Below are 21,895 nucleotides of genomic sequence, written 5' to 3'. Positions count from 1 at the left end.
TGAAAAACCCCATTATAAAACCCCATAGGAAAATCTCAAAGGAACCAGCAGCGAATTAGACTTCCGGATTATGACGTCATACCTGAACCACTCCATCTAAAGACGTTGTAGTGAATCACCACTTTCTACACTTTTAGGCAGACAGTAAGACTACAATACAGATATGTGCCTGTAATAAGATTTAGGATGATGTCTTGCACTTTTATGCCATCATATTTCCAAAATGCACTTATAACAATGCATAAATTTATGTATTGACACACAGTCTAAATATCAAATTATAATTGTCTTTTGTGTAGTTTGCATAATAACTTATACCCTATGCTTATACCAAGCAGAAACCAATAAAAATAAGTAACTATTGACATATTGCAAAAAAACTCACATTATATTTATTGTTCATGTATTATTATATGGTCTTTTTCAATTAACAAAAAAAGAATACACTACAATGACTTATGTTCAGAAGCTGAAACAGGATTTAGAGTAGGCTGAGATTATCACTCCATCCTAAAAACGGTTTGAGATGCTCTCAAGTGCCTGGTTTGGGTACACAAAAGTGGAAACAAGGTAGAATTCTCTTTAAAATAATGCAAAGCAAACCTGAAATATCTTTCCAGTTTGAGCCTTCAGTGTTAAACAGAACGTTCTTCAACAGGAAAGCCTGAGGAATAGCAAACAAAACACAAAAATCATTAGGGCTCCACTTAACCAGTCAAAAGGAACAATCTGACAAAATAGCATGTCAACACCACAGTATTACAAACAGAGTTAGTGAATAGGGTAGGACATCATATACAAATCAAGCAGCATTTGTGATAGAAATGGACTGTCAGTGCAAGACTAAAGTCTGGAATATACAGCAATGACTTAGCCTAATAACTTAACAAATTTTAAAACACTAGGCATTACACTTGTCGACTTTGTAATGGTCACAGAGAAAAAGTGGACATCATACACTAAACAACTGAGGATCACACACTAGTACCAGACATGGTAGTTGTTTTTGACCACAACAAAATCACACAGAAACATGAATTTCATTAAAAGGAGACGCATGAAAATAATGTAATTGTAAAACAAAAACAATATGCATTCCAAAAACTGGCTCAAAATATCAAACATGTTTGATATCTTTTGACTAGATGGAATCATAGTCTGAAGCTTTTTAACAACAATAATTAAAAAAAAGAATCTGACAACTCCTACCTAACCCTAACCAAAAATCTGCAGACTGGCTCTGACTTTTGGCAACTATTGTTGGGGCAAATTGGAACAAAAATCTGTAGTGTATTCCAGCTTTACCCCACTGTGATATAAATAAAATACAGCTGACAAATGAAAGGAAAAACCTAAAGTGTCTTAAAGTGATAGTTCACCCAAAAATTAAAATTTTGCTATCATTTACTCACCCTCATGTTGTTCCAAACCTGTATGAGTTAGCCTAAATTTCTTTCTTCTGTTGAACACAAAAGAAGATATTTTGAAGAATGTTGGACAGTTGACGGTAGCCATTGACTTCTATAGTATTTTTTTTTTCCTTCTATGGAAGTCAATGGGTGCTGTCAACTGTCTGGTTACCAACATTCTTTAAAATATCTTCTTTTGTGTTCAGAAGAAGAAAGAAACTCATACAGGTTAGGAACAACTTGAGAGTGAGTAAGTAATGGTATAATTTAAAATTTTGGGTGAACTCCCTTTAATAAGGTAAATATGTGCTGGCAGAAATTCATTCTTCCAAAGGTATTCCTTCATTGGGTGTTTTAATGATAGCGGTGGAGAGTGCTGTAAGGTGTCAGTTCAAAATTGTTCAGCATGGTTGCAGTTGACCCAGATTTTTTTGTCATTTGTCACCAACCTGTATACTGCATCACTACAATGCAGCTTTTATGTTTGGACTATACAAAGCCATGGGTGTTGACGATTCATTACATTTACATTTTACATTTAGTCATTTAGCAGACGCTTTTGTCCAAAGCGACTTACAAATTAGGACTAAATTAAGCGAGTCATCATGAAGAGGCAAAAAACAACGCAAGAAGCGCTCAAAATACGAAGTTCAGGCATTATTCAGAGAAGCATAAGCCCGATAAGCGAGGTTTTAAAGGGAAAGGAAAGTTTTGTTTTTTTTTATACGGTTAAGTGCTCACAGAAGAGATGGGTTTTCAGCTGTCTTTTGAATGTTGTCAGGGATTCTGCATTCCGGATGAGGGTGGGGAGAGCATTCCACCAGCATGGAACTGTGAATGAGAATGTTCTGGAAAGTGATTTTGTGGCTTTCTGTGATGGAACCACGAGACGTCGTTCGTTGACCGATCGTAGGCTTCTGGTAGGGATGTAGAATCGTAGGAGTGAGTGAAAGTAGGAGGGAGCTGAGCCTGTGATAGATCTGTAAGCAAGCGTCAATGCCTTGAACTTGATGCGAGCAGCGAGAGGTAGCCAGTGCAGTGAGATGAACAGAGGGTTAGGGTTAGGTTAGGGTTAACCTAACCCTAACCCGTGGGCCTTCTTGGGCTTGTTGAAGACAAGACGAGCTGAAGCATTCTGAATCATTTGTAGAGGTTTGGTTGCACATGATGGAAGTCCAGCCAGAAGAGCATTGCAGTAGTCAAGCCTAGAAATGACCAGGGCCTGGACGAGAAGTTGTGTTGTATGCTCAGTAAGGAAAGGCCTGATCTTCCTGATGTTGTGCAGTGCAAACCTGCATGATTGAGCTGTCTTTGAAATGTGATCTCTGAAGGTCAGCTGGTCATCAAATGTTACTCCAAGATTTCTGACCGACCTTGATGGGGTGATTGATGATGAATCTAGCTGGATAGTGAAGTCGTGCTGTAGAGACTGATGTTCATTATTGAACATTATCATAACCTATGAATAAAAATAAGGTTTGAGATAAAGTTGAATACCTGTACAGGTGCAATGACAGCACACGGTCCGCCTTCAAACTGCTCCAGTGCAGAGCGCTCAGCCTCAGTGAACACAAAGCCTGTGTAAAGAAATGCAGTAAACACAAAACTTAGTCAATGTCACAAGTCTCAGTTAAGCAATTCATCACAATTCAATTGGGCAAGCAGTCAAGGTGAAGTAATATGGACTTGGCATAGGTCTTCTTTGCTGACAACAACAGAATTTTTACAACACAAGTAATGGATGTATATCCTTGAAAATGAGATTCAATCTCCATAATTTGAGTCAGCATTCAGGCTGGATTACACAACATGACTTTTGCTCAATTTTTTTAGCTTGCCTTTCAGACTGATTCCATCCGGAAAAACTAGAAAAGCCTGGATAAGTGTGATCCTCAGTAATGTAACTTACTGTATTATGTTTAGGTTTACTCTATAACCTTTTACAAAGTCGGCATGTGTATGATGCCTTGTTTTAAAATATGTTCCGATCGCTTAACGTTACCTTGAGACCACCTGCGGAAGAGGGATGCAGGCACTCCTCCGCCACTGGGTCTGCCCCACACCAGATCCACTACTTCTTTACTCGTATCTGACATTTCGTCTCTTGATCTTCGTTGATAAGAACTCAAAACCAAGCATCAAGACCAATGGAGATCCTTGTGACAGCTAACCACTGTAGTGCACGCGACGTGGCTAGCACACTCGTCCTGGCCTGCTTTTGTATTCCGCTGAATCTTAAAGATTTTGCTTTGGTGGCATTGGCCACAGATGCGCTACTGGTGCGTAAACTGTCCCGCGAGCGACGAATTATAGAACGCTCGCGCCAAAAATCGTGAAAGAACGTTGGATTATGAATACACAGACTCTAAAGCGACAACACACCACAACCGCTCTGTTAACCTCATAAGGGTTTAATTTGTGTATGAAATTAATGTTACCTTACGTCCTATCCAGTATTCGCTTCCTTAATTCAAGGTTTTTGTTCTGTCTGTTTAACTAGACAGGCCTGGTATGTCCTCACTGAAGTAACTCACTCACCATACGGTCTGTGGCTTGCTACATTAACGTTACCTAGACGTCAAAAACAAAAACAAAAAACGTTTAGTTCGTTCCTCCGACCGCCTATTTTAAGAGTAGCCAACGACTGTCAACTCCACTCGAGAACACCGCGAGAAAATACTGAGGATTTCAATGTAAACTGCTCGCTGTGGTAACTGCAGAGTGCTCTATGATCCATTCAGTTTATTTACTACGTTCCTCCACCTCAAGTTCGACTTTGTGAGAGATTGGTTCAAATCGAGAAGGTTCTGGTGACGTTGAGCGAGAAAAAGATTTGATTGGCTGTTCCGTCGATCAATCACACAGCAACGATGTGACGTCTTGTTTTACCCGCCTACAAAACAGAGGCTGAGCTTGAATATACAGTAATCTTGGCTAAGCAATGTTACATAAGAGAGAGATTAGGCAGCCATAAATTCTTAAAATACCAACAGTGGAGTAGGCGCACCCACAGAGGCTATAGTGATTTCTTGCCTTACCTTCTAAACCTATAAAGTGTGCAGTGAATAATAGATGGTCCGAAAAGTATGTTTCCTCCCCTAGATAATATAACACCTATACATTGTAAATATACATGAACACTGCATATTTACATATAGTCCTCTGGCAAAATGTTGCTTTGGGGTAACTACTATGGTATTAATTTATGTGTAAAGAAAAAAGACTGGTGGTCATCAAATCTCTCTTTTTTTTTTCTTTTTTTTTTTTTGACGTGGTGCAATTTTTCACCCATTCAAAAACTGTTAGCGTGCAAACGTATACCATATACATATTACACCAATACTTAGTTTAAAATTATTTAACAACATTTCTCTTTGCTGTTATTTACACGCAATATTAAATCCAGGTAACATACCTGGCTTAAACATACCTCGCCTATTATTTTCTAAACTTGTTATTTATTTATTTAGTAATGTGGCCCGTTTTATTCTGAAATGTGCGTTGAGAAGAGAATCAGTTTCGTGGGAAACAAATTCAAACGAAACATCTGCGCTTCAGCGACAGACGCTTCAGAAATCATTGGAGACTTTTATTTTGTTAAAGATGTAACAGGAAGTCAATCCAACTGTTTCACGTTGTAGCCCATGCGTATTTTCACGCAGGCAAGTGGACGCTCCTCCAAGTGGAGAAGTATTTTGCTCTACGTACAAAGTAACATAAATTCACAGTTTTTTATCTAACAACAATGGGCGGACAAGCAAAAACTAAAAAGAAAAGCAAAGCTAAAAGAAAAGACACCAAACCAAATGGAGGTATGTCAGTTTTAGCAATCAGTAGTGTTAAACTACCTGGCATTGCTGTTAAACGAACGAACATTATTACTTTAATACATATTATTTAAAATCCCACATCAATTAAACCATTTTCTTGTTATATAGACTGGACATGATAGTCACCTCTGCTGGTTTTGACAATAACGGTTTGATGTAAACATGACCTGTTTCATGTGCCATGTGGCGTTTATTGTGATTTTTTGTTTTTTTTTTGGAAGAAAAAAAGTGTTGACAAACTTGTCATAACTGTATTTAATCTGTAATTATTTACATTAAACTAATTTTATAGCCATATCCTGTCCTCAAAATGTTTGATTTGGTTGTTACTAACTGATTTAAAAAAAAAAAAAATTGTATGCTCAGGTGCCTTGATGTCACCACAGGAAAGAATGAAAGCAAAGATGCAGGAAAGGGCCAAAAAGAAAACAGCTGAAAAATATACTGTCGATCAATTATTGGAAAAGGTAACATTTTGCCATATAATGGATTTTAATGGAAATTAAATATTAGATCTTGTTTTCAGATTTCACTAGTGTACTTTCTCCGCCCCTCTCAGACTGAAGAGTGTATAGACAACTTTGACTTTGACATGGCCAGTCTGTACTGTCAGCGAGCGCTGGATATTGAACCAACCAACCTGACCATCCTGGACATGCTGGGGAACATCTGCGCCGAGCTAGGAGATGTAGAGAAAGCTAAACAGATATCCTTTACACATACTGTGCTGCTACCACAATTCAATGGTCTTCGATTCTGAAATCACTTGAATACTGTTGTGTATATATGTCACCTGTACTGTTCACATGAAGCTTCTAGTCTTGTTTTTCCATTTGTTAAAGAGGATTTGAGCGTATTTGTGTGTTATGGTCCTTGACAGCGGTGTGCGTGTATCTGAAGGCGGTGGAGCTCAGTCCAGATGAGGGCCACAGTAAGTACATGTACCTGGGGCAGATTCATGCAGGCATGGAGGCTGTACAGTACTTCAGTAAAGGAACTGAGGTCATGCTCAACACCATGGACAAACACACCAATGAGGCAAGACAATGCTGATACACAGTTCATGCATTTTAAATGAATTTTTGATTCACTTGATTGTTTCATTTAGACATTTATATACACTGTCTTTCAAAAGTTTGAGATTAGTAATTTGGAAGTAGTTAATACTTTTATTCTGCAAGGAGGCATAAAATTGATAAAAAGTGACCGTAAAGAAAAAAAGTTTTTAAAAAATGCTGTTGTTTTGATCTTTCTATTCATCAAAGAATCCTTAAAAAATTTATCACATTTTCCAAAAAATAATAAGTAATAAAAAAAACCCGACTTATAATAAATGTTTCTTGAGAAACAAATCAGCATATTAGAATGTTTTTGAAGGATCATGTGACGCTGAAGACTGGATTAATGATGCTGAAAATTCAGATTCGCCATCACAGGAATAAATTACATTTTAAAATATATTAAAATACAAAACTGTTATTTTAAATTGTAATAACATTTCACAATATTACTGTTTTACCTATATTTATGATAAAGTAAAAGTAACGTTGGTGAGCATAAGAGACTTCTTTCAAAAACATTAAAAACTCCTACCATCCCCAAACTTTTGAACAGTAATGTACATGCTATTAGCCGATGATTTCTTTCCAAAGGAAATTGCAGGTAAATCCAAGTAAAATGTAAATGAGACTTGGGATAATTTTCGCATAGGGAAGTTGTCTCCAGGGCTATACTGTATGTTTGTAAATGAGTATTTCAACTCAGGGTATCCAATTATACAAGTACTTGGTTTCATTCATTTCAAACAAATAGTTAATTGGCGCTGAAAAATTAACCTACCCTGAAAAACATTTACGGAAAGGTCTACCCTATATTGTGAAATGTGCGATGACCCACAGTAAAGCAGGTTCCTAATACTACACGGGAAATACTAAGGGTAAACCTAAGTGCTGGTCTAAAGTTGCACACACAGTTCTAGTTTAGTAAATATAATGGACAAGTACTAAGATGAGTCAGTGAGTCATATCAAGAATAAACCACATATATTTTTAAGAAAACACAGTATGCGTACAGTTGTAGCAGGTTAACAGAAGATGTGATTGTACGTGTTTTAACGTTCCACAGAACCCTGAAATGGAGAATGACTAGCTGAGACCAGAATTGTACTCTCTAAGATACAAAGGAATTGTCATGTTCTTTTGAGCTCCCAGAGCTTTAGCTAATGTATAATGGATGCATTCCAGCATTATGGTGCATTTTGGTTGGACAGCACTTTCTTTGCATTGATTAAGTTAGTTGCTGAATCAGAGTAGTGCTTTCTGGGAGGCACATAATTAGCCCTGATGTAGTAGCAGGAAGCATTTAGTCATGCTGATCAGTCTCATCGTAGGCCTTTGTGTGACGTTTGTGTCTTTCTATGCAGGGCATGTTAACAGAATATACAGAAGAACAGATGTGTGTTGTTCCTGTAGGTGGAGAGCTATTGAAAACCACTTGGTCACAGACATTGTTTTACATCAAAGCAAACTGCAATCAATTGAAATGACCACACATGCTGTTCTTGTTGTGTATACATTACTGTGTATTGGATTTAAATGCTGTGAACAATGCTCTGAGCTTTGTGGCCCCATGGGTGAGACATGCATCCTCAGTGGTCTAAATGATTTGTCAAAAGAAAGCAGCTATTGGATTTCTTTAGTGTTAAATGTGCAGTTCAATTTTCTCTGCACTAGAGGGCAGTCAAACGTAAGCAGAAAAACAGTAAAACAGTGATTTTCATTCAATTCACGTTAATTTGTATAGCACAATACACATCATTTCAAAGCAGATTTACAGTCCATATTACAATTTAGAGAGATCTGTTATCAGAGGTAACTGTCTAAAAAGTTATGTATTTCAGAAATGTACAAAATCACAGTTAGCTAAACATTTAATAATTTAAACAATGTAATAATTTAATGCAGAAACAATGAGCTAATTGACAGAACTGTCTATTAACAAATGATTATGACATTTAGAAAATGTAGCATTGGTGCATATTGACAGTGAAGACCTGTAGAGCAGTGGTTCTCAATCAGTTTGACTCCCATTGTTTAACAAAATATTTAAAAGTTCCCCATATAAGATATGAAATTCTCTTCCAGTATTTCTTCTGTAATTATGACAAAGCTCCTTATTTTTAAAGAAACTGAGTGTGTTAATTATGGTTCCAATATGTTGCAGCATGTTATGTAAGCTATAATATGTTAATTTTAATTATTCTAAGTCGTCCTGTGGCCCCTATTGGGCCTGGGTGTCCTGGTTGAGGATCATTGCTGTCGGGGTGATATTCTGTATTTTTATTTCTTATTATCAGACATTTGAACATTTTCATATATTATAATAACTGACTGTGAATATCTCTTGATTGTGTATTAAAGGGATAGGTAATCCAAAAAAAAAAAGAAATACACACAAATTTTAATAAAAACTAAAACAATTAATAATTTAAAGATGAAAATGCATATGATTGTAATTCATATATTAATAAAATGAAATGAATATTATAATTTGCCATGAAAATATTATAAAACGATCGTGATCTAGTTCCAAGTCTTCTGAAGCCATAAGATGGCTTTGTGTGATGAACATGTTGCATATTTATTTTGAGATCCTCAGCGGAGACATAAATTTAGTCTGTTCGTCACAACAAAGCTTTCATATAGGAATCTAGCACATGATTCTTATGTTTTTTCTTTTTCTTTTTAGGAACTGTTTGAACAAAGCTTGTTATTGTATTCCATGTAAAAAAACAAAACAAAAAAACAGTACAGGTTTGAATAAAATTATGAATTCATGAGTGAATTATTATTTTAACTCATGGTCATGTGTGGTTCTGTGTCCTGATAGGCTAATGCATTTGGAGCGGCCGCATTCCCCTCTGAGGTTGCTGTCACAAGGAAGGAGGTCTCTGTGGCTTTCTGTTCCATCGCTGAGATCTTCTTCACAGATCTCTGGTAAATTCCTTTTCCTTTTTACACAGATGTATGCTGGCATTTATTTAACTTCTGCCGATCTTTGTTTGCTCTGGCCTTTCTCACTCTTTTCATTTCTCAACCTTTTTGGCTTTCCGTACCTGATGATATGATATGCCACACACACACACACACACACACACACACACACACACACACCTGGGACACCGCAACAGACAGGAGCCCATCTGCTCTGAGGCCTGCAGAAAAGATCTAATCTCAGACTGGTTAATAGAGGGATAGAGAGAGGAAGAGGGTTGGGAATTCAAGATGGTTGAATGGTAGGAGAGAGATGAAATGTAGATCTAGATTGGGGATGCGCTTAGTGTTGATTGCCGAGGATCTTGGCATAGCGTGACTTGATTCAAACCTTGAGATTGAAATTCAAAGCATCAGGGAAAGGTCAGGTTTAATGACTATATGTAAGAACCATACCATTTCACACATCGATGTACATTATGAAGGTACAGCAGCAGCCTCTAGCAAAGTACAGTTTGTCTGTTCCTTTTCTTATTGATGTACTGTATGGTTGAATGTGTGTATCTGGGTGTGTTGTTTTGGTAGATGTTTGCTGCAGGCGATAACTGGAAAATCAAGAGCAAAAAAAAAGTGTGTGTGCTAACAAATAATATTTTCTTCAGTAGTGTGGATGCCCTTGGGTGCTGTGGAAACTCTGGTTTAGTTCAGTTATTGGTCAAACTTGTAATTTTGTGCAGACATTGTACACAGCTCAAACTACAAGACACAATGTTTGTTGGTTTAAAAAATAGTTCTTATATCATTTTTGTGTGAAAGTGTTCAAACACAGGTTTTTATGCAGTTTTATTCGCCCATATCCCCCTTACTTCCACTTTTCCTGTACTGCTCTTTTATCTTATCCCATGTCCTCTTATCCTTATCTTGTACTACTTCCTTTCAATGTACTTTACTTTCTCTCACCTTATATCATTAACTGTTATCCTATTCTATCCTTATCCTTTTGTCACTTCTTCTTGTCCTATCCTGCTACCTCTCATTGTTTTGGTTTGGAAAAATGTACATTTAATTAAAGTGTTAAATCAAAGTTATTGATTGATCATCATTTCTTTGAAAATATTTGCCACAGGTTTTTACACAAAAAAATGCACATACACATGGTTAGTGATGATAACTATAATAACACTGAATGATTTTTATGTGCTTTAAATAACTATTTTCTGGTTTGACAGCATGGAGGAGGGCGCTGCTGACCGCTGTAAAGAGGCCATCGATAAAGCTCTACAGTACGACGAGCAAAACCCTGAGGCTCTGCAACTGATGGCCAGCTATCTGTTCAGCATTGAGAAAACTGAGGTACAGCAGGACATCTGTGGAGTGAATTACCCAGAGTTCCCCTCACCGTCTCACTGGACCACTGCACTTTTAGAAAGAAAAGCGTTCTGAGCTGCGGGTCATTATGCAGTCATAATTACTGTAGGTGGAGAGCAGCTGAGAGAGCTGAGTCATGTGTTTCTGAGAAGGAGACACAGATCAAAATTGTGTGCAAGAGAATGAGCGAGTAAGAGAGACAGGTTTTTGGGAATGTATGCTTGTTTTTGTATGAGAAATAGACAAAGATGGCAGATGAGAATTAGGTCACAGGTAATGAATTATAAACCATTAATAGAACAAGCTTGTAGAAAAGGACCCACTGTTGGACAGATTTTCTACTAGTGCAAACACATTCACTTCGATGCAGTTCCTCATTGAACCATTAGGGGGCAAACAGACATAAGACCAGCACATCTACTAATCCTGATCTACCCTCTGAGTTGAGCTTCAGTGTGCAGCTTAAAATGCTTGCAACATTTTTGAGTATTTTCACTTTAGAGGACAGTTCCATTTCCCTTCAGAGAGCTGACAGTAGAACTTGATTTAACAATCATAAACTTGAGTCTCTTTGTGTGCTCTAACCTCAACCTCTTTCATGCTTGTTCTTTTTCATCTCATCCTATGTCACTCTCTCTCATCCTATATTGTTCCCTCTAGTTCTTTACCACAGTCTATAATCCTGTACAACTTGCTCTTATTCATGCTATTTCCTGCTTCCTCTCATAGTTTGCTACCTCCTCTCAATGTATGCCACATCCTTTTGTCTTACCTTACTTTCTCTCATCTTATTGCTCCTTATTGTCCATTCTATTTCCTACTTCTCAGTTCTCATCATATATGGTACCACTTCCTCTCATCCCCTCATTCTATTCTCATTTTCCTCTCAACGTATTCTATTTTCTCTTATCCTTTACTACTTCATCTCATCCTATCCCACTTCATTTTTGTCTCATACCACCACCAGTTATCCTACTTTCTGTCACTTCTTTTCATCATATACCACTTCCCCTCATCTTATAGTGTCATGTTGTACTATCCTAATTCTTGTCATCCTATTCTGCTTCCTACCTCCTCATATCCTATCCTATTTACTCAGTTCCAAGACTGTTTTCTCTCCTATATTGTTCCAGCTTGTCTTTTAACACTTTCTCTTATCCCGTACTACTTCATCTTATTCATGCTATTTCCTTCGTCCTCCCATGCTTTACTACTTTCTCTCATCATATACCATATATTATTCCCCTTCTATTTCCTACTTATTTGGATCATATACAGTGCCACTTCCTCTCATCCTTCATCACTTCTTCTCATGCTGTAAGACTTCCCCTCATCTTATCTTACTTTCTCTCACTCTGACCTACTTCCTTTTATCCTATCCTTCTTCCTCTCAATGTATTCTACTTCTCATCCTTTACTTCTTACCCTCATCCTATCCTGCTTCCTCTCATCTTGTACTACTACCTGTTAAACCTACCTTCTGTCATTGCCTCTCATGCTTTACTACTTCCACTCATTCTATGCTACTTCATCCCTTCTTATCTTACTTCCTCTCATGCTATAACACTTTGTATTGCGTATGCTTAGCACTTTCTTTGGATCATATACAGTACTACTACTTCTCATCCTGTATCATTTCCTCTCATGCTGTAAGATGTCCTCTCATTTCTTTCTCACTTTCTCTCAACCCGACCTACAATTTAATTTTATCCTACCCTACTTCTTTACTGTGCTTTAATGCTTCCTCTCATCCCATCCTACTTCCTTTCATCTCATACCACAACCTGTTGTTGAACTTTGTCACTTCCTCTCATTCTATACCACTTCTTCTCATCTTATAGAGCTTCCTGTTGTCCTATTCTACTTCCTAGTTGGCATAGTATTATATTTCCTGGTTCTGAGTCCTTTCATCCCATCCCACTACCTCTCATGTCATCTTACTTCCTCTCATGCTATATTGCCTAAGCTATTTCCTACTTATTTGCATCATATACACTTCCTATCATCCCGTCTTACTTTCTCTCTCCCTTACCTACTCCCTTTCATCCTATCCTGCATCCTCTCAACATGTTCTACTATCTGTAATCTCATACCACTACCTGTTATCATTCTATCACTTCCTCTGACCCTATACCACTTCCTCATATGTTTTAGAGCTTCCTCTTGGCCTATTTCTCTCATCACATCCCATCACCTACCATCCCATCTTTCTTACTCTCATCCTATACCTCTTCCTGAGGCATGTGGCATGTACCTGTATTTTAAGTTTTACAATCAGAATACTTGGAGAGGCTCTTTCAAATTGATTTTATCACACTTTATGCAGGAGGGGCGTGACTACCTAAAGAAGAGCGTGTCGTCATGGTTACCTAGCCTACAGAAAAAGGAAGAGTCACTGGCGAGCGCAGCGCACGACATGGAGGAGGAAGAAAATCCGACTAAGGTGCGTATACAGGAGTTTGTGCTCCAAAAGCAACAGAGAGATAAAGATATAATGCATCATGACCTCTCCTTTGACCTCTTTTTGATTGCAAGGCAGGAAATAGCACTGCACTTAAAGAAGGTTTTAGTCTGGGAAAGATAAGGGAAGAAAGGAAACAAACTAGCTTATTTATGTTTTTATTTTTCTCTCAAAGCCAGGTCAAGGCTGTGTCAGTCTGCTGCATGGCTAGCCCTGCGGCCACACGTGCACACACGCACTGCTCCCCCATCAAGTGACCACGCTTCTCCACTGACACTTTTTTTTTGCTTAAGGCTACACATTTCATGCTTTTTCAAAAACATATTTTCGTTTCTGTGTCTAAATGAATTTTCGCAGGTAATCTGTTAAGTAGGGCTTTACGCTGCTGAAGAAACCACAGAAAAACAAGCCTCACCTGAACTGACTCGTTGAGGGAATTTATAAAAGTTTGTTTACTTTCCTACTGGTTAAAATTTCAGGGAACTTGCTTTGCACTAGACATAAATTTGTGATACCTTTGCAACGTTTGGAAAATCCTGGCAGGTAGGAGAGTATGTGCATCTTTGAAGCATGTCGTAATCAGGTTCAGCTCAGATTCATCAACTCTTTTTACATAGCTGATTTAGAAAATATTTATCCAGTATAGAGACGAAAGAGATTGTGTTAATATGTACAATACAATAATGAGCCTGATAACATCACAGACAAGCTACAATGAACACAAGAGATGAAGCGGCCTTGATGGTATGATGATATGTTGAAATAGAAAATAGTGTTTATGAAGAGGATCATTGAAATGTCTATTGAGACCTTGAGAAAATCAGTCACATGCAGAACTTAATGGACCATTAAGCCCAAAGTATACTTCGGCCACCCACCACCCACGTGACGTAACTTTTGTCATCAGGAGGGTCCGCGGACTTCCGCACACCCGGTCCACATGCAGCCCAATTTTTGTGACAGTTTTTGTAAAATGTTATTTTAGCATCACATCAGCATATTAGAATGATTTCTGAAGGATCATGTGATACTGGAGTAATGACTGCTGAAAATGCAACTTTTCCAATACAGGAATTACAGTTTATTTCTGTATTTCTATATTTCAATATTATCAATTAAAAAAATGCAGCCATGGTGATCATTATAGACTTATTTAATAAACATTTTAATCTTATCCATTTTTGGTAGTGTACTTATTTTCTAATTCATCTTTGTATATTAATCGTTATTGAGTCTTTTAAATCAATTTTCATAGAATTTTCTCATCAATTCACATCATCAAGTCTTTCATTACCCTTAATTTACCTCTCAGTTAGTTAATATTTATTTACGTTTGTGTTTTAGAGCAACATCCCGCCATATGAATCCAGAATAACAACAGCCAAACTGCTGATCGAGGCCGAGGAGTATGAGGTAGGACAATGGTCTAGCTCAACACTTTTAAGAAGATCATTTCAAATGTTTCAGTCAGTTTCCTTCCAGTATAGAATTCACATTTCAGATTGTTCAACTTGAGCGCTTCTCTGCCAGGCCGAACTGAAGTGTCCACTGAATGTTGAAGTGGAGCGTGTAGTACCTGTCAGTAATTCTTTGAGGTCTTAGCGGTGGTGATGATAAGTTATACACGGATTCAGCTGATGAGCTTTTTTTAAGCTATTGGGTTAGAAACTGTTTCATAATAGGGCATTGGATCCATTCTATAGCCAGTCATTTTTTATTATCTTGTGTTAGCACACTTTAATCCAAAACAATCCGTTCTTGCTGTGCAAGCAAGTTTAAAGACCTATAGAATACAGCTTGTACAAGTACACTAATATTGGCTACAAACAGGCTTAAAGCTGTCAGTGTTGGGAATAATGAGAAGGTTTAATGTGTGCTCTATTGCAGCTGTAGAGTAAACCATCACCCAGTGTGTTGTAATCCTGTATAATTGTCAACGGGACAATTATTTACTGTCTAATGCGTATTTCTGAGGCTGCTGTGTGGCTGATGAGTTGAACAAATCAGCTATACCTCATAAGATTCCACTCACCAGCTCTGCAAAGCGAAAGAGGTGTAAGTGCAAAAATAACTAAATATTTGTTAGTAAATACAGTATTGACGTCGTATTGATCGTCGGACTGATCCTCACAAACAAATATTGAATAATTTAAATAATTTTCTTACTTATTGTGAAAATTAATCCGCAAAATAAATGAACTGACAGCTCTTATTCAAATAGAGAGTGCTGATATTGACAGAGACAGAAACATTACTATAGACAACAATATTTATAAGGTACAGCTAAATGTGACAATTGTCATATGGGTTTATGTCACGAATGGGTATCAGTAGCAGTATAAGTATTGATAATACTGGCCTTCATTTAGTAAAAATATATTATTAATATCTAAAATAAACAGTCTTAAAGTTGTTTCTGTTCTCTGGTATAGCATTTTAAAATGGGCTGTTTATCGCTTATCAGTCATAACATGAAAATAATGATCAGCTCATTGTTTTATTCCAGCACTTAGTGAGCTACCTACATAGACAGAATTTTTGAGTGTCATCAGATGTATTCAAGCATTCCATTTCCAATGATGCCCTAACATGCTGTCTAGGTAGGTAGCTCAGTTGTCTGTGAGACACAGCCATTCAAAAGTTGAGGTGAACTGTATAGTCCTCCAGTGTTGGTTAGTAGTTATGTCTATCATGTTAGTGTAAAGGAGTCCCACAGCTGTTTTGGATTTCTGAGCGAGACCGTGTCCACAGTTATTAATGCTAAGACTATAGATCTGTTTCCCTTTAAACTCTTTTCTCATTTTCTATCAGCGCTAAGGCGACCTCTGAATAATGCAGGAATGGTATTTTATTTGCACTTATCCGTGACCTTTCCAGTTGAGTGTGAGTGTGCAGTAAGACTCTTTTTGTGCAGAGAGTGTGAACGTCCTGACACCTGTCCAGCACTCGGAGAGAGGTATCGGAAAAAGTGAGAGAACAGAGAATTTAAATAATAGCGAAGAGGAAAGAGAAAGAATGACAGGGTCGAGAGACAGAATGAAATAAGGCAGGACCAGGATGAGATGCTATAAAAGTGAAAGTCAGTTTGAGAGAGAGAGAATGATAAATTGACAGCGGTGTGGAGCTCACTTTTCTTTAGTGCTTTTTCACACTTGCTTATATTTGTTCGGTTCATGCTGACGAGACAGTGAAGGACTGAGTGCTGCAGCCTGACTTTAAAAGCGTCTGCTCTCCCTTCGACGAACACAAATAGAATCTCCTCTCAGCAAGGGGGGCGTATTAATATTAAAACCAGTCACCTGGCTGTCTGTCAAAATGATGCCAAAGGTTGCAGGGTCGTCTCTGCGACAGCGGGTGTTTAGACAGAAGCCGGGCCCCCCCGGCAGCAAGGCCCTTTGATTGGACAGCTGGGAAAGGTGAGCACTTCTAAACAGGGAGAGAGAGAAACAGAAGGATGGACTATTTTAGATATCTAGAGGCAGTCCAAGCTCTAAAGGTGCTGGTGTAAAAAATCAGTTTTAAACATTCAGCAAAACGAAGCCCAAATTTCTCAAATATATATATATATATTTTTGTAGTAAATGTCCCTAGTCATATTTTACATGATGCCTTAGTACATGTAATAATAATAAATAATCAACTAAATAAATGAAAAGTACATAATATAAAAATATGAACTAAAACATAATAATTAACTAATAATGTAAGCAACTTTTCACTGTTCAGTCAGACCCAGTGGATGAGCTGGGACTTGCTGCTACGATATTATCATATCTATTGATATCTGGCTCATGATACACTTGATACACACAAATATCCTGCTAAATTTATGGTAAAAAAAACAACAAAAAAAAACCTGAGGTTGCAATGTTTCAACGGTGGTAACAATGTTTCAAGTATTACGGGATGGCATATTGGTCCCTGTATACTTATAATGGTATACTTCATCTGAACTAATTCAGTGTTTCTCGCCCTAAATTATATGGTAATTCATAGTTTTTACTTTTAAAAAATCCACAAGTTTGTCAGTATTTTACACTAAAAAAAGCATATAATGTGGTGTTAAAATATTTATAGTTTTTACAATATATGAGTTGGTAACTTAACTTAATTTTTTACATAAGCATTTTTACAGCTTTGTTGATTCCCTGTAAAAATTGCACGCTTTTATTGACAGTGTAGTGTACAATAATATTGTGGTTGTTATCCTTTGAAGGAAGCAAGGCTCTATTATCTGTTTTCCTTGCTTTATAGATGAATGTGTATATGCCCTCTTGCCGTAATGTCCTGCATGAGCACATTCAATATTAGTTTTGTTGGCTATGTATGTAACTGTCAGACTGTGGCAATTCAAAATGAGTTTTGAGGACTCTGGAGAGTGTGTGTGTAGTGGCAGCGCATGCTGCACGAGCTAACTCAATATTAGCAAGGCCTTTTCCTGCTCCACTCCAGCTGGGTCAAAGTCTGACACACTGTGTGACAGCACAAGATTGATGTCTTTCTTTGCCAGTGGTCTGAACAGAGGGAGGAGAGGAAGAGAGTCACGGGCAGTGGAATGAGGGGGAGGGAAGGATGGAGAGAGCTGAAGAGACATAGTTGTATAAAATGCCTTGGTTGGGAGGAGAAGGAAGTTTTGCCATTTGAACAAAGTGACGAAGGTACTGTTTAATGTCAGTAGCGGTGGACTTAATTATCTCTAAAGAGGGAGATATTTAAAAGAAACTCAAACCCTAGAGACCCACACACAAGGTTATACACACACCCGGACTCCTGTGCTAATTAGCCTTTTGGAGCTAATGACCACACACAGTACACTTCTTCAAACAAAACTAGACTTTTTTTTTTTTAATGACTTTTTTGTCTGACTTTTGTTATGACTCAGCCAAGTGTACAGTGACCTTAAAAAGTATCTGGACGCTTAAGTCACTCTTAATGTTATGAATGTTATTGCATTACATAACAAACCTGATTTCTTTTGGGTTGATTCATAGTTTAACCTAAATTGATTAAAACTAATTCACTTACATGGCTGTGAAAAGTTCTCACATAATTTGTTTGGAGATTTCAATTTTTTTTTTTTACATTTTTTATTCTGTAATGGAAATGGAATTAATTCAGATTGATCCAAATTGTGGCTTTTGTGACCAAATTTTTTTAGGCCATATTTGTGTCAGTTTATTTAAAAGGATAGTTTATCTAAAAATGAACATTCAGTCATCATTTACTCAACCTAATGTTGTTTCAATGCATTAACAAATTGTTCTTATGTTTTCAAATGTAAATCAGTTGATCCAGTAAACAAAATTATTCTAAATGATTTGCACAGCTCACTGAAGGGTAATAATAATATTAGTAAATAACAATTTAGATTTTGATCTGTTCCTCACACAAAAGCCGTCAAATGACTTCAGAAGGCTTAGAATGTAGGTCATATGGACTATTAGTTATTTAAAAAAAGAAATTATCGCTTTTATTCAACAAGGATGCATTAAATTGATCAAAAGTGACAAAGATATTTATAATTTTCAACTGTGATAATAAAAAGAAATGTTTCTTAAGCAGCAACTCAGCATATTAGAATGATTTCTGAAGGATCATGTGACTGAAGACTGGAGAAAGGTGGCTGAAAATACAACTTTGCCATGACAAGAAATTAATTGAAATTGAAATAGAAATAGTTATTTTAATGGTTTTACTGTATAATTGATTAAATAAATGCAGCCTTGTTGAACATACAAACTTTCTCTCAAAAATATAAAAAAACCTTACTGACCCCCAACTTTTGAATTGTTGTGTATTTGTTTATTATTATTATTATTAGTAATATTATTTATTATTATTAGCACTTGTGTGTCCTTTTTTTAATCTTGAAATCTCCAATCATCATTTATTGTAATTCCCTGAAAAGATTCAAGTACATTTATCCCAAATTTCTCCTTTTATTGTCCATGAAAGAAAGTCATTTATACTGGTTTGGAAAGACATGAGGGTAAGTAAATGAATTTTCATTGCTGGATCAATCCCTTTAAACTTACACAATGACATGTAACTGTATATAAGTCTAAGCTGTAGTTTGTCAGTTAGTTGGCTCTTTGGAAGTGATTTAAAGTACTTAATACAGGACACAATGGATCGTCTCGTGGGTTTGAGCCTACAACCTATTTTGACAGTACTGACGTAATCACAGTCTTGCTCATCCCGATTTAAAATCCTAAATATCAAACATGTTTGATATGATCGGGGCGGGCCCGATTTGTGTGAGAGCAGATCGGGAGGTGCAAGATTCAATCTGTGAACGCCTCACATTACCAGATAATCTGTGCCGAACATCAGAACCGATCGAGGCACTCGACAAGATTTTTTTCTCTGAAATCGGGGTTAAATCAGCCTAAAACTCCTGTAGTGTGAGCCAGGCATAAATGAATTTTCATGGCTGGATCAATCCCTTTGAACTGACACAATGACATGTAACTATATAAGTCTAAGCTGTAGTTTGTCAGTTAGCTGGCTCTTTGGAAGTGATTTAAAGTACGTAATACAGGACACAATGGAGTTCATGGATCATCTCGTGGGGTTTGAGCCTGCAACCTTTTGGTTTGGTTTGCTACACTATACTACTTTATGATTTGTACTTGTCAGAATTTCTTACTTTAAGGGTTTTGTTGATGTCAGGACACATTTAAACAGGATTAACATTGTGGCTTCCAGTGTTTCCCCTAGGTTTACTGGTTTGGGGGGGGGGGGGGGGGGGGGGGGGGGGGGGGGGGGAATTGACACAGACGCTATCTATCTATCTCTATCTATCTATCTATCTCTATCTATCTATCTATCTATCTGTCACATAAATTGGTTGTCTGGGAGGGTAATGGTTTGTAAAAGTTAAAAAATGTTAACATAAGATATCTCTTTAAAAAAATAAATAAACATATTTAAATCTTTTTAAAATTGACTTTTGCAAATAACCTTAAGCTTTATAGAAGTATTTGTTAATATTAATGGACCAGAGCTTAAATAGTTTTATTTTTTAACTAACAACTAAAAAAAGATTTATAAATACTAACCAATATATAAATAAATTTTAAATGGGCTTTTTTTATGAGAAGTTTTTATTTCTATGATGCATTTATTGGAGAGAATAATCCTGTCAGACGCACCACTGCTGTGAACGCGCGTTCACGTAAACACAATTTAAACAATGTATTTTTCAATACATTACTTCTATATAATTATATATTAAGTTGCTCAAGCAAGTGGTAAAATATTTAACCATGTACTTATATTAAAATCTTTTGTATTTAAATTTTAATACAATAAATCTTGCATGTCACAAAGAACTTGTTTTTCCACCTCCACGAATAAGACGAGTGTTGTTCATTATGTCGCCTTGTTGAGGTAAATTGTAGTTTTCCTTGCTTTAACTCAGTCTTAAAGTGAAAAAAGTAGTAATTAATTAAATAAATTTATGGTGAGATTACTACATTTTATTTAATTAATCGCACTTATGGTGAAATTACTACATTTTCAGGTCAATCGGTGTTCATTTTGACCACGAAACATGCGCTGTCACTTTAATTCAGCGTTTGCAGCACAGCAGAAATAGACTCGGTGCAGAAACGATCTCTGCACTGCTGTATACGCACCGCAACTGGAACAGATCGATCATCGACGGACTGCATCCTCGTGCAGTGTGAAAGCTCTACATGGGTACGGAAAAAAAATACTCACCGCAAACGAAATATATGTGAAACGGGCGTTAGACTTGGAGCAGGAGAGCTACTCCTCCGGCTGCTACTCGCAGTAGAGCGAGTGTTGCCATCTTCAGTTCAGCGACACATTTCCAGCCGCGCGCTCTCTGTCCGCTAGTGCTCAACTGTATGTGACGCAAGTGTTTGTTTGTGTGTGAGTGTGCGCACTCATTGGGATAATTGTAAACACAGACAGAAAAGACATGCCATCGTGGAAATAAGATAAATAACATATTACTTAAGGGCCATTTAGGTTGTTTTTTTTATAAAATAACAAATTGTAATCTGTCGCTATAAAGAAAATCAAATCAAATTTACTTGACCTCCAAGGGGGGCGGGGGGAGCCGTTAGGAGGGCGGGGCGCCCCCCTTATATAATGGTAGCTTCCTCTGAGTAAAGGAGCACATGACAGAATCTTATAGACTAAGCTAAGGCTTTATAACACATTCCACATCTTTGCCACATCTTTCCATCTCTTTCTCATTCCGCTCTTTTTGTTTCGTGTGTGTCGGAGCTCATAGAGAGAGCCATCAGTAATCCACAACAGCTCTGATAAGAATGATAATTTGGGAAGAGACTCTTTTCTCTCAGGTCAGTCTCAGGAGGTTGAAAAAGAGGACTGAGGAGTGTTTTTAGAAGCAAGGAAGCCGTGTATGTAGGGCTGAAACGATTAGTCGACATTGTCGACAACGTCGACAATAAAAAATTGTCGACAAATATCTTTGTTGTCGAGTAGTCGTCTGATCCCACGTGACCTGATGTAAGGGCCTGCAATATCGCGATTTGACCGCTACGGCGCTGTAGCGCTAGAGTGTAATGCAGCCGTTACAAATGCTATTGTGGTAGAAGAAAACACAGCGCGAATTATGACGGAGTGCAAACAAATACGAACTAGTAAGGTGTGTAAAGTTTCACAAAACTGCAAACCAAGAATGCTGTCGTATGCAATACATGCAAGGCGGAACTTGCTTTTCACGGGAGCACAACATGCATGTTAAAACACTTAAAGAGGAAAAACCCGGCACGAGACGAGCCGGTGAGAGGTGAATATTCTCCAGCTGAAGCTAAATAACTAGCAGTAAATCTCTTT

General features: G+C 37.3%; 2 protein-coding genes across 2 annotated transcripts in view; one reads left to right on the top strand and one right to left on the bottom strand.

The window, feature by feature from the left end:
- The window catches only part of mindy3 (MINDY lysine 48 deubiquitinase 3), a 46,183-nt gene extending 42,002 nt beyond the window's left edge, over positions 1 to 4,181 (bottom strand). The window contains exons 1-3 of the mRNA XM_084385130.1: positions 3,412 to 4,181; positions 2,907 to 2,986; positions 604 to 664 (exon numbers count right to left, since the gene is read on the bottom strand). Of these exons, the coding sequence (XP_084241256.1) occupies positions 604 to 664; positions 2,907 to 2,986; positions 3,412 to 3,505 (235 nt within the window). The 5' untranslated portion in view covers positions 3,506 to 4,181. The remainder of the gene's footprint in view (positions 1 to 603; positions 665 to 2,906; positions 2,987 to 3,411) is intronic.
- An 845-nt stretch (positions 4,182 to 5,026) lies between these two features.
- The window catches only part of LOC311276201 (uncharacterized protein), a 93,866-nt gene continuing 76,997 nt past the window's right edge, over positions 5,027 to 21,895 (top strand). The window contains exons 1-8 of the mRNA XM_084385747.1: positions 5,027 to 5,221; positions 5,606 to 5,706; positions 5,799 to 5,945; positions 6,128 to 6,277; positions 9,128 to 9,234; positions 10,461 to 10,584; positions 12,926 to 13,042; positions 14,405 to 14,473. Coding sequence (XP_084241873.1) covers positions 5,155 to 5,221; positions 5,606 to 5,706; positions 5,799 to 5,945; positions 6,128 to 6,277; positions 9,128 to 9,234; positions 10,461 to 10,584; positions 12,926 to 13,042; positions 14,405 to 14,473 — 882 coding nt within the window. The 5' untranslated portion in view covers positions 5,027 to 5,154. The remainder of the gene's footprint in view (positions 5,222 to 5,605; positions 5,707 to 5,798; positions 5,946 to 6,127; positions 6,278 to 9,127; positions 9,235 to 10,460; positions 10,585 to 12,925; positions 13,043 to 14,404; positions 14,474 to 21,895) is intronic.

The sequence above is a fragment of the Rutilus rutilus genome (assembly GCF_951802725.1).
Source record: "Rutilus rutilus genome assembly, chromosome: 17".
Taxonomy (NCBI): domain Eukaryota; kingdom Metazoa; phylum Chordata; class Actinopteri; order Cypriniformes; family Leuciscidae; genus Rutilus; species Rutilus rutilus.
The sequence above is the reverse complement of the archived record's forward strand: the minus strand, read 5'-3'. Positions and strand labels throughout refer to the sequence as shown.